Here is a 13,093-nt window from a genome sequence, read left to right on the forward strand (position 1 = left end):
CACTAAAATGTAAGTACAATATTTATATTTCAGCTGATTTATTTTATAATTATATGGTAAAATGAGAAAATCAGCAATTTTTCAGTAATAGTGTGCTCTGACACTTCTGTCTTTTTATGTCTGATTTTGTAAGCAAGTCATTTTTAAGTGAGGTGAAACTTGGGGGTACACAAGACAAATCAGACTCATGAAAGGGGTCCAGTAGTCTGGAAAGGTTGAGAGCCACTGCCCTTGGGTATCTTCCATTAAACCAAAGTCCACCTCCACTCAAGCCCAGGCCCCGGTGTATTAATTAGCTCTGCAGGACACAGAGTAATATGCCCCAGTGCAGTCCCACCCCCGCATCAGATCCTGCTGCCTCTCTCTTACCTGGGAAAAGGCATTCCTTGGTTGGCACATGCACGTGGGAACACTTTGCTTCCAGAAGCCCTGGGTGGGCACAGTTCTCATGTTTGCAATGTGGAGGGAACAAGATTTTACTCAAAAGCACACGGCCAGCTCCTGCATTGACCTCCTTGGCACTAGCCTGATTTACACCAAGGAAGGGTGAACCGTGTGGCGAGGGGACACCGCCCAGCAGGGCCAGCTTGAAAACAGGAAAAGAGCCTTTCTGCTTCTAAATGAGAAATGAATGGAACCCGCCCAGGGCATGAATCCTTGCAGGAAACGTGTCCAGGGTCTGTTCACTCAGCAGCATCTAACTCTGGGCTGGATGGCTCTGTGGCGCCCCCGCTTGGCCATGGAAGCAGCTGCATTCCCCTTCCCAGGTCTGCAGGCTGCCCTAGAGAATGCTCCTGGGGTGGAGAAGAGAGAGCCCAGTTCTGCATCCGATGAAGTGAGCTGTAGCTCACAAAAGCTTATGCTCAAATAAATTGGTTAGTCTCTAAGGTGCCACAAGTACTCCAGTTCTCCTGTGACTCCACCAGGAGGAGCTGCCTCACAGTGGATGGAGCTGCCTGTCGGGTCTCATCTCCAAACAGGAAATCCAGCCCAGACCTGAGCACGCTTGGTACCATGATTCTGGGCAGAGCCATGGAGCACACACACCCACAAGGACCAGGCAGGAACTGAGCTGCCCGTCATGGCAGGGTCAATCAGCTGGCCACGAGTGAGGCAGGGATTGAATCGCACCAAACACAGAAGGGGCAAGTCCTTGTCTTGCACAGCTCACACCACACTTCTATGCGCTGGAGGGCAACAGAGTCAGGTCACCCTTGCCCCTTCCTAGCCAACGATTTACTTCCTACAGTCAGTCTGGCTCTAGGATTCAGTGCTAGGAGACATGTTGCCTGCCAGCCACCTGGGGAGAGCCCAGTGCTAAGGGTATAACGCGGGCACCAGCCAGTGTGTTAAGAGATGTCCCACCTGGAAAAAGAGTTGATGGAGTTCCCAGTCTGCTCGAGAGCTATTTGGGAACACCGAGCATTGTATAAGGGAACAGGCGTGTGCAGAGCAGGATCCATCAGGCCAATGACTCGCCCTCAGCTGGATTCACACCATCCTGCCCATCAGCCCTCTGGTCAGGAAAGCCAGCACCCCGGTAGCCATCCACTCACCCATTGTCCTCCGGCCACTGACCAGCCTGCCCCAGGAGAGCCTGGGGGAAGGAGCTGCAGGGAGAAGCTGCCAATGCAAAGAGGCATTTCGGAGCCAGAGGACGGGCATCTAAAGTGGCACTAAATATTAACCAAGAATGGGTGCAGTGCCCATCCCCCCAGCTTTAACCAGCACTGAGTCCACACACAGGCTTGGGTTTGGGTTTTTTTTTTTTTAAAACAGAAGTTTATGGTTATATGCAAATTAGGTTATTAAATGATTTGCATAAAATGTTCTCGCAGGACAGCGACTATTCCTAATTCCCCTCCTCCCCCCAGAAAGTAGCGACCCTACTCAGCCTAGCGCACTTGCACATCTGCCCCCTGCCGTCAGGCACATGCCCCGGGTCACACACACACGCACCTCCCAGATGGCGGAGTGCAGCATTTCCATGCAGCCACCCCCCCCGGCCTTGTCTTAAAATAGCTCCCCCCCCCCCGGCTCACATGCACACGCCCCCCACAACACAAGCATCTCTCCTAAATGCACGACAGACACGCACCCTCCCACCGCTGCTCGGACTCACCTCCCCGTGCGCTCACACACACGTACGTACGTGCACTCAGCCCCCACCCCCAGCCACTCCTGCTCGTACAAGTGCGCCGCTGCCTGATTGTCCCTGTGCCCCCAGCGTGCCCTGCCGGGCAGTCATACACTCCTGTGCACACACCTCTCGGGTGCAATCACAGCCAGTCACTTACACCCCTCTCTCTCACACACACACACACAGCATGCCCCCCTGCATTCACACCTTGCCATCCTGAGCACAGCTGGCTCTCCCCCATGGCCACAGACATCCAGCTGTGTGCGCACACATCCTGTGTACATGGACTGGGCACTAACACCCCCCCACTGCTCAGACAGACACCACCTTCACAAGCACACATGCTCACGCTCATGCCATGGACACCACCCCTCCTACGCCCCCTGGCAACCAATCACAGCCTCCCAGGGTTGCTCACCCTCACTTACACCCCTCCATTCCCAAACAAATCCCCCTGCCACACGGCTGCCTCATTCACACACACTGGACTTGTGTCCACACGCACAATGCAGTACATGCTCACCCACTTGCACTCAGACACGCACCACTATGGCCTTACACACTTCCCACTGCACACCAGCCCTGCAGAGCTCTCCCGTATATGTGCCACGTGCTCACACCCATGCATTCCTTCACATCTGCCACTGCAAGTTCACAAGCACATGCATTCGCCCCCCCCCCCATATCTGCAGTCCTGCCTGCAGCCCATACACTCACACCCCATTCTCACTGACATGCACACCACAGGCTCGCACACTTCTCCCCACGTCGCACCCCCCCCCCACACACACGCCTTCCCCCCCCCGGAGAGGTGCTGGTGCAGACACTCAAAGTGCACCCACACCTGCCATAAACTTACACTGGCATTGTCGGTTCCCCAGCTCTCACACTCGCACCGAGGTGTTTGCACACCGGGCATATTCCCAAATGGTCCCCTCTCTCCCCCCCGCCACACACACGCCTCCAGCACACACACGCAGCCTCTGTAGCGGGCATCCCCCGCCTCCCACCACACTCACCCCTGCCCTGCCATGTCCAGGCGCACGCGGCGTGCCCACCCCGTGCGCTCACCCCCCGGCTCCGGGAGGGCTGTCCGCACACCATGTCCGTCGCTGGAATTGACAGCCCCCAGCCACTCCTAGCTATTGGTCAGGAAGAGGCGTCTGTGTTTGGAGGCGGAGCCACGCGGCCGGCCCCGGCGCCGGCCCCGCCCCCGGCTGCCATAGGGGTTCCTGCTGGCCATGGCGCTCTCTCCCCAGCCGGCGCTGCCCAGGGTGGGCCCGGGGAAGCTGACTTCCGCTTTGGGCGGCTGGTCTAAGAGCCCGCCGGCCTCGGCCTCGGCGGGCGGGGCCTGGCTCTGGCGCGCGCCGGCCCGCTCCTGCCGCAGGTAGCGCAGCTCGTCCCGGATGTCCGTCAGGACGCCCAGCAGACGGAACTGCAGCTCCCTGTCCCGCGCCCGCTCCTCGCGCTGCGTGGCCCGCTCCTCCTGCCACATGGCCAGCTCCTGGTGGTACAGCTGGTCCCACTGCTCCTCCAGGTCCAGCAGGCGGTGGATGTTAGTCCTCCAGCTCTCCCTCCTGCCCTCCCGCAGCCAAGAGCAGCCCAGGCCCCGCGAGGGCGGCACCGGGGCAGGGGGCTGGTCCTCCTGAGGCGAGGCGGAGGAGGGCAGGGACTCCTCGGTGAGCGCGCCATGCAGCGGGGAGCGCGCCTGCTGCTGATGCTGCTCCTCCTCCTCCTGCTGCTGCTGCTTCTCCCACGTGGGCCCCATCAGTACCCTGGGCAAGGAGCCCACCTCGGGGCCCCGGCTGCCCTCCTCCTCTTCCGGCTGGGAGGCGTCCAGCACCCTGCCCAAGGAGGGGAGGTCGGAGACCCCTTCGTGGGCCCAGTCTGCGTGAGCGTCCACGTGGTTGAGCGTATCCTCGGGGAGGGAGCTCATGGAGCCCTGGGAATTGCACCGGCGGATGAGCATGGCCTGCCGGGATGCCTTCGCGCTTTCCTCGGCCGACAGCTGGGACTCCGGGACAGGCTGAAGGCCCATCGCTGCGCCGGGGCACCCGTCCACCTCCTGGCCTTCCCGCTCTTCTTCCTCCGACATGGAGGCGTAGGAGACAAGGGACTCGTTTCTCAGAGGCGGGGACATGGCCGACATCTCTGGAGTTCGCAGCTCCGGCCCCGATTCGGCTGAAACAGAAGAGAAGCTAGCAGGTAAGTCTATCTGCTTCACCGTCTGTGGCGCCATGCATTAGATTCCCAATTGGTCCCCTCTCCCCACATCCCTGGGAACACCCCAGGATCTTCTTCTTACTAAAAATCCACTCAAAGCAGCCACAGACACACAGACCCCTGGCAGGGCTGCATGGGCGCTGCTCAGACCCACCAGGAACGTTCAGTATCCTTTCCTGACAGCGGCCAGAACCTGCTACTTTGCTGGCAGGTGTAAGAAGCCTGCGGTAGCAGATATGGGATAATCTGGCCCCACAGAGGGAGTCTCCTCCTAAACCCCAATACTTTGAGGCTGTCTTGAGCCCTGAACCATGAGGTTGTTACATCCCTTCCAATTTATTTTTGAGGATTAAGTTGGATAATGCTGGCTAGTTTGCTCATCCATATAAATGCTCACTCTATCTTGGAATCTTGCTAAATTCTTGACCTCAACAATATCCAGTGGCAGTGAGTTCCACAGGCTACTTGTGTGCTGCAGGAAAAATGTTTATTGTCTAGGATCAGTTTGAAATTTGCTGCCTTTTCGTTTCATTGACTGTCTCCTTGTTCTTGTGTTAGAACACTGGACACTAGAGGGCAAGAGCACTGGAATAGTCACCCACAGTTTGAGCACTGTGAATGCACAAGTGTTTGCCCTGAAGCTAACCACTGGGCTGTTCGAAGCAGACAGTGGAGACACATCTTTGCAAAGAGTTTCTCCAGGAGTGCATGGAGATCTGAGATTTGACTATGGGGCCCTACTCCATTCCGGGTGTAACTTCACTGTGGCTACGTAATGGACATGCTTGGCCCAGGTTCTCAGAGTCACAATCATTTCACCCTTTTTAATAACAAATGTAACCACTCCTTGGCCTTCAACAGCATCCCCACTGCGGCGCCTGCAGGAGACAGCGCGTCACAAAAAAGTCATTATTAGTGTGATCATTTTCCCCATGCTCAGGAGCCTCTGGCTGAGCCTTTAACAGGCACCAGCCACTGCTTTCCCCAACTATCAAAGAGGCCTGTGCCCTGGACAGTCAGCCTGGCCTTCACTGTGGCTACTGGCAGCTTCTCCATTACTCCTACCTGAACTGCTCTGCCCCTCGCCTCGGCTGTATTCACAGATCACAGAAGGGTCTGGACTCTGGACTGCGAGCCGAGGCACGGCAGAACCTTCCACGTCAGGCAAAGAAGAGGGCTGCCCGTTGGTGTCTATGTAGATGCTGGGGTGGCTGACTGCAGGCTGGAAGGACATGATCGATTGTTTGGACGCACCTGGGAAGAACAAGTCTGCAAGAGAAAGACGATTGACTTAAGAGGATAGCGACTATCATGCTATCACAGGCTAGGATTCCCCAAGGGAAACATCCTATAGGACTTTTCATAGATCCCAAGGCCAAGAGGGACCATTGTGATCATCTGGTCTGACTGCCTGCATAGCCCAGGCCAGGAAACTGCCCCAAAATGATTCTTAGAGCAGATACTTTAGAAAAACATCCAACCTTGACTGAAAATTGTTAGTGAAGGAGAATCCACCACCACGCTTGGTCAATTCTTCCAACAGTTAATTACTCTCACCATTAAAAATGTGTGTCTCATTTCCAATCTGAATTTGTCTAGCTTAACCCAGCCATTGGAATTGGAATGAACCCCACAGAGGCATGTAAAAATTACTCCAACAAACTACAGAACTTAAGTGAACTAGATGCTTTCTATAGGTTTTCAGAACGGCCCTATAAAATTCTATAGCAGGGAGATCAGTCTCTGATCAGCGCTCCAGGACGGTCCAAAAACACCCTACAGAAAGATCAGGATTTTCTATGAAGTCCAACAGGATATTTCCATTGTGTTTTTATATAAGCCGTGTTTAGCCCCAAAACAGCCTGGATTTTTTACAGTATACATTTAAATTAACAATTTGTGCTTGTATGTCCCTCCTTCACCAAAAGCTAGTGATCTGATCTGATCTTAAAGGTGAGCAGCAAAGGGAACGAAAATTGGAGTTGGCCCCTTTTATTTATTTTTGGTCCTCTATAAAGTATAAAAGGCTGCCTGAAATGGTTCTTTAAACAAACAAAAAACCCAAGGTTTTGTTTGTTTGACCTTCAACATATTGAGAATGTCCAGTCTGGTCTTTCCTGCTTTAGTGGTAGTTCCAGACATCTGGACTAGGAGCTCTCTCCATGTTTCACTGAAGGAGGAGAGAGTCTTTAACCCTGAGGTTTCTCTCCCAAGTGTGTCTCATGCACTTGAGTTAAATAGTGGGTAACAAAAAGCAAATAAAACAAAGAGTTTTAATCACTCTGGAAAAAAAATCACTCTCTCAATTAGGTCCCACTCCTTCAAGGTACTTAAGCACATGCCTAACTTTAGCACCAAATCAGCAAAGCACTTAAGCACATGCTTAACTTTAAGCAGTGTGGGTAAGTATAACTGAAATCAAAGCATGTGCTAAAGTGCTTTGATTAAGAGGGATGGCCTTGAGTATGTTTAAAAAGTTAGACAGGTGCATAAGTGCTTTGCTGAATCAGAGCCTTCATCAGGTGACTCTTGACATCAGACAAATCATGCATGTTCCTTCAAGTTCTACAGTAGAGCAGAGAGGCTCACAGGAAAGAGAGACCAGAGGAAACCTACATTTCTAATGTAAAAACAAGCAGACTCCCTTGTGCCTCCCCATCCCCCACTTTTGGTTTTTGGGTGTGGGGGGAGAAACTTTTCAACCCTACTTGATACACCTGAGGACTTGTTGTCACTGCAGAGTTAACTCGAGTGCTGCCCAAATCCTGCCCACATCCAAAAGCCCTGAACTCCGGTTGGCTGGCTTATCCAAGGATAGAGGCTAAAGCTCAAGTGAGCACAACGTGTCAGCAAGTGCAACCACTGCACAGCTCCAGTGCCATTTCACAGTGGCACTGTTGACTCCGAAGAACACATGCCCATGCAGTCAAAAGAGGGCACGAACCCATGATTTTCCCCCTTGCAAGTCACCTGTAAAAGGGATGCGATCAGGCTAGACGCAGTATTTAGAGGTTTTTAAAAACAAAAAAGTTTTACAAAACCGAAGAGCAACAGGAATATTTTCACCATTTTTTAAAAAAATTCCAGGGAAAACTATTTCCTTTAGTTTGGCTATTTGAGTATAAACATTTCCCAGCAGCCTTTGCCACCCAGACATGACAGTATTCTCCTACTGCAGGAAAACCCAAAAGGGAGACTGACTAGAAAAAAGGCAAAACTGACAAGTCTTTTTTCACTATCCTCTCTGAGCTAGCACAATAAGTAAATGTTCACCAGGAACCAAGTCCCAGAGGGCCAGGGATCTGTTACATTACTGTTAGGTGAGGCTGATGTGTTCAGATGATGACAACAGGATGGAAACAGATATTCATGAAAGCCCCTTTCCCTGGAGGAATGGTCTTCTGGCTCCATCTCCTTTACCCATAGACCTCCCTGACCCTACCACCATTGTGAGCTCATGTGCATCAGACCTGCTATCAGAGAAACCCAAAGGTTAGCTCACCGGGGTCAAAGATGATCTCGGGCTCTGAATCATGGCTGGCCTGTAAGAAGGTAGAGGCCACCATCTTCTCCAGGGGAGTGAGGCGGGGTTTGTGGAGAGGCCCTCCTGCCCTGTTCATAGGGGGATGCTTCTTTGAGGTGATCTTCTTCTTGACGTCCAGCCGAAGGTCTCGCCACTTGTGCTTGAGATCATCAATGGAGCGCTCCGTGTAGCCCAGGAAGTTGACCCGGCTCTGGATCTGGGTCCACAGCTGCTTCCGCCGCACAGGGTGAGCTCGGAGGGATTCGGAGCCGTAGAGGGCGCTGAAGTGCCGAACCACGTTCCAGACCAGAGTCTCTGTCTCGTCGTTGGAGAAATTGGCTTTCCTCTTCCGGCCAGATGTTGCCAACCCCTGGGAGGCTGCAGCAGAAGTGGAAGGGGCACAGTTGAACCTAGGTCCCCACTCCTCTCGGTCGGCTCCTGAGGAAAACATTGGGCTCCGGGACCCAGAGGGAGCCGAAGAAGGAGGAGCAGAAGCCAGAGCAGCTGAGGAATCCATGGTGCCAAGGGGAAAAAGGCCTGGAGCCAATCCTGCTCCGGGACACAAATCCGGACGGATATGGGTGGTTTGGGAGGATTAAAGAACTGCTCCAGAGTGCCAGGTGGCGGGGGAGACGCTCATCCCAGCTTGAAAGCACCTGAGAGAGGAGAAAAAGCCAGAGGTAAAGGCGGGCTGTCTAAGCACCCTCCTTCGACAATCCATCTTGTAGTGGAAGAGTTGATAACCCCCAGTTAGACCCATTAGCCCACTCCAAGCCTGGGATCCTCCGTGGGTGGAGAACCAGAGCCAACACCTGCTTGGTCAGACATGCATTACAGAAGAAAGACTTGCCCGTCCTGCTAAGCGCTCTGTGCCTCAGTTTCCACATGTGCGAATGGGGATAATACTGCACCCCTGCCACACTGGGGAGTTGTGAGGACTGCAAGGTGCACAGAGACCATGGAGATGGGGACCAGGAAAGTACCGAAACAGCTGGATATCAGACCTGGTCCAAAATTGCCCAACAGAACCATGGTTTTCGGTCAGAAAACGCCCCTTTGTCAAAATCGAACTGTTCCACGGGAACCTGCCCATGCCAGCGAAATTTGGTTTAGAAAGGGGGAAAAACCGTGAAATCGAGCTTTTGCACAAGGCTTGAAACGGCCCCTTGAGACCTTGGCCGGGCGGAACGCTCCAATGTCTCGTTTCAAAGTAACTTCGTCTGGAATTTGTCTGGTTTCGTGATATTATGATTTCATTTGTAGATACTACTCTATAGCTTATAAAATATACGCTACAGCGCACACATGCACCCATAGTGTGTATACACATGCACCCACAGAGCACTACCAAGCGCACAGAATCATAACGCGCACACACAGGGCTTTGCCCTGCACACGCGCGCACACAGGGCTTTGCCCTGCACACGCGCGCACACACGCACGCACACAGGGCTTTGCCCTGCACACATACGCGCACACACGCAGGGCTATGCCGTGCACACACACGCGCACACACACGCACACACACGCGCACACACACACAGGGCTATGCCCTGCACACACGCGCGCACACACACACAGGGCTATGCCCTGCACACACGCGCGCACACACACACAGGGCTATGCCCTGCACACACGCAGGGCTATGCCCTGCACACACACGCGCACACACGCAGGGCTATGCCCTGCACACACACGCGCACACACACAGGGCTATGCCCTGCACACACACGCGCACACACACAGGGCTATGCCCTGCACACACACGCGCACACACGCAGGGCTATGCCCTGCACACACTCTCCAAGCTCAACATTTTCTGCATACCACGGCCGGCTGGGGAGCTAATCTGCTCTGCTCCGCTCCGCTCCCCCCGCCCCAGCGCTGAGCCGCTCAGCGGCCTCCTGCGAGCGCAGCCCGCCCGGCTGGGGCCGGCCCCCCGCGCCCGGCCCCCCCGGGCTGCTCCTGCGGCAGCGGCGGGGCTGGCAGGCGGCCGCCTTTTGTTCGCTTCCCCCTCCCCCGCTCGGCGGGGCGCGGGTCGGAGCCGGCGGCGCGGCTGGGGCTGCAGGGCCGGACAGGGACGGGGCTGGACGGGGACGGGACGGGACGGGACTGGCCTGGCCTGGCCTGGCCGGGGGGGGGGGGGGACGGGGACACGGGACGAGACTCCTGGGCGCCCCCCCACCCCGGGCAGGCCCTCCCCAGGGGCCGCCCGCACCGCACCCTGCTGCCCCAGCCCCGCGCCCGGCGGCGGAGCGCGCCCAGCCCGGGGCGCCCCGGCCCCCGCCGAGGACAATGGGAGCCCCGGGCGGGCTCCGCGGTGCCGGAGCCGCCCCCCCGCCTGGCTCGGCTCCAGCCCGGCCGAGCCGCCGCTGCAGCAGGGAGAGGCGCGCGGAGCCCCCGGGGCCAGCCCGGCCGGCGGCTCCAGTTCTGGTGCCGCCGGGGAAGGGCCCTGCCCCCCGGGGCGAGCGGGGGGGGGGACCCCGGCCCCCTGCCGGGACCCGCGCTCCCGCCGCCCCTCCGGCCAGCGCCGCAGCCGGTGGGTCCCGCTGCCAGAGCGGGGGCCAGCGGCGAGAGCCTGCGTCGCCCCCCGGGCAGGGCTCGCGGCAGGCTCGGCTCGGCTCCCGGGGGCGGCCCGGACGGGGCGGCCCGGCCCGGCGCTTCGCCCTTGTCCGCGAACTCCCAGCCCCGCCGCTCGCCCCGTGCCCCGGCTGCTGGGGCCAAGCGGCCCCGCCGCGCCCGCTGCCCACGGCCCACCTGAGCAGGGCGCCCACCCGGCGGCGGCGGCGGCGCTCGGGTCCCCCCAGCGCCCGGCCGCAGGCTGGGCTCCGCGCCCCGGCTCCCCGCGCCCGCACTCACGGCGCTTGGCGCTGGGCGCTCCAGCTTCTTGGGCTAATGGCTCCTGACTCAGAGGAACTCGCCTTCATTTCCTCTGCCTCCGAGTGGCAGGCTCGGCGAGCCTGCTGCTGCCCTCTGCTGGCTCCCGACCCACGGAGGCTTGTTCTCCGGCGGGGGGAGAGGTCAGCTACAGGGTTTGCTTGTTGGAGGCACCCTGCACACGGTCTAATAAACGGACACCCCCCCCCCCGCCCCCGCTCCACCTTGGCTTGGCACGGCACAAATGCTGCCTTCTCCCTCCTCCTCCTTCTGCTTGGCTGAGTTCCCCAACACCGAAACCTGGGATGGAGCAGGTGGAAAGCAGCCCTCAGGCCAGGAGAGATGGCCTCTACTCTGGGCTCTGCTACAGCCTTCCTGTGTACCCTTGGCCACATCCCCTAGCCTCTCTGTGCTTCAGGTCCCCAGCACGAAACTGGGGACAGTGATGCTCCCCTACCTCACAGGGAGCAGGTGAAGATTAACCCATAAATATCTGGGAGGAGGTGCTCAGATGAGGGGGGGGGGGCGTCTAGGCAGATAAAAAGATTGCAGTTACATGATGCAATTTTTCTCTGTTTCTGTATAGTTTTGTTTCTCTTATCTCCCAGCCCCAGTCTGTTATATCCACTTGTTGCATCCTGACACCTAGATGGTGAACTCTCTGGGGCAACGAGTGTTTTCTGTGTTACTTCTCTGTGCAGCAGCTAGCATAATGGGCCGTGTGTCTTACATTCAAACAATATACAAGGAATAGCAGTTTTCATGTACACTAGATCCCCAAAATGTTTTCTATAGAATTAAATAAAACAGATAAGATAAAAAATAACAGAAAGGGAGAGAAACTGAGTGTAGGAAAAGGAATCTGAGAACCTAGCAAGCTACACATGCAGTCCACCTAGGGAGAACCTGGGCAGGATTTTTCCTGTTGCATACTCAAGATAGTTCAGTCCAAAGCTGACTGCAAAGAGTTACAAAGGGGTCTCACTAAACTGGGTGACTGGGCAACCACATGACAAATGAAATTCAGTGTTGATAAGTGCTAGATAATGCACACTGGGAAAAATAATTCCAACTATACATACAAAATAATGGGGCCTAAATTTGCTGTTACCACTCAAGAAAGTGATCTTGGCATCATTGTGGATAGTTCTCTGAAAATAACAGTCAAAAAAGCAAACAGAATGTTAAGTACCATTAGGAAAGGGATAGAAAATAAGACAGAAAATATCATAATGCCTCTATATAAATCCATGGTGCACCCACATCTTGAACATTGTGCCCGGTTCTGGTCACTCCATCTGAAAAAGGACAGAGTGGAACTGGAAAAGTTTCAGAGAACAGCAACAAAGATAATCAAGGGTATGGAACAGCTTCCATCTGAGGAGATATTAAAAAGATTAGGGCTGTTCATCTTAGAAAAGAGACAACTAAAGCAGGGTATGATAGAAGTCTATCAAATCATGAATGGTGTGGAAAAAGGGAATAGAGAAGTGTTATTTATCTGCTTCCACAATACAAAAACTCGGGGTTACTCAATGAAATGAATAGGCAGCAGGTTGAAAACAAACAAAAGGAAGTACTTCTTCACACAATGCACAGTCAAGCTGTGGAACTCATTGCCTGGGGATGTTGTGAAGGCCAAAAGTATAACCGGGTTAAAAAAAAAACACTAGGTAAGTTCATGGAGGACAGCTCCATCAATGCCTGTTAGTCAAGATGGCCAGGATGCACCTCACTCATCGATTGTCCCTGAACCTCTGACCGTCAGAAGCTGGGACTGAACCACAGGGATGGATCACTCACAATTGCCCTGTTCTGTTCATTCCTTCTGAAGCACCTGGCCACGGTTGGAAGACAGGATACAGGACTAGATGGACCATTGGTCTGATGAAGTATGGCCATTCTTATGTTCTATATCCAGTCCAAGATGGAGGTTCCCTTGGGAGAGTAGCTCACGATCTAAGAGATTGGTAGAGAAAGTCAGGGGATTTGGCTGAGATTTGAAAAGCAGATGGCGAGCTGATAGGACAGAGGATTACGTGTTGTCTACACACACGTTAGAATCCATTTAACTACACCGATATAGCGAAAGTGGGACAACCCTCCTACTGTGCACGCAGTTCTGCTGGTATAAAGGAGCTTATCCTGGTTTAGCTGATACTTGTCAGAAAGGGGAATAAGCTATAAGGTGTCGTTATACTGGTGAGCCCATGTCCAGACTAGCAGTTATATTGATATAATGAAGGTGGTTAAAAAAAAATCACACCCTACTCGAAATAGTTATACCAGTACAAAAGCTATGTCTAGGTGAGGTCTTACAGGAAAGATAC

The 13,093-nt window shown here is 54.8% G+C and overlaps 1 protein-coding gene across 3 annotated transcripts; it reads right to left on the reverse strand.

Annotated features, from left to right (window-relative positions):
* Positions 1 to 2,948: 2,948 nt before the first annotated feature.
* Positions 2,949 to 10,872, reverse strand: LOC140905771 (uncharacterized). Of its 3 annotated transcripts, none has more exons than XM_073329226.1 (4): positions 10,808 to 10,872; positions 7,866 to 8,542; positions 5,429 to 5,632; positions 2,949 to 4,321 (listed from the first exon to the last, which is right to left on the reverse strand). In XM_073329226.1, exons 2-4 carry the CDS (start codon positions 8,401 to 8,403, stop codon positions 3,279 to 3,281), a joined length of 1,785 nt encoding a protein of 594 aa, XP_073185327.1. In that variant the 5' UTR covers positions 8,404 to 8,542; positions 10,808 to 10,872; the 3' UTR covers positions 2,949 to 3,278. The 3 variants fall into 3 exon arrangements, with proteins under 3 accessions (XP_073185327.1, XP_073185325.1, XP_073185326.1); XM_073329224.1 differs by having other exon boundaries at positions 10,746 to 10,856; XM_073329225.1 differs by lacking the exon at positions 10,808 to 10,872 and adding an exon at positions 10,644 to 10,731.
* Positions 10,873 to 13,093: the final 2,221 nt, after the last annotated feature.

The sequence above is a fragment of the Lepidochelys kempii genome, chromosome 2 (genome assembly GCF_965140265.1).
Source record: "Lepidochelys kempii isolate rLepKem1 chromosome 2, rLepKem1.hap2, whole genome shotgun sequence".
NCBI lineage: Eukaryota > Metazoa > Chordata > Testudines > Cheloniidae > Lepidochelys > Lepidochelys kempii.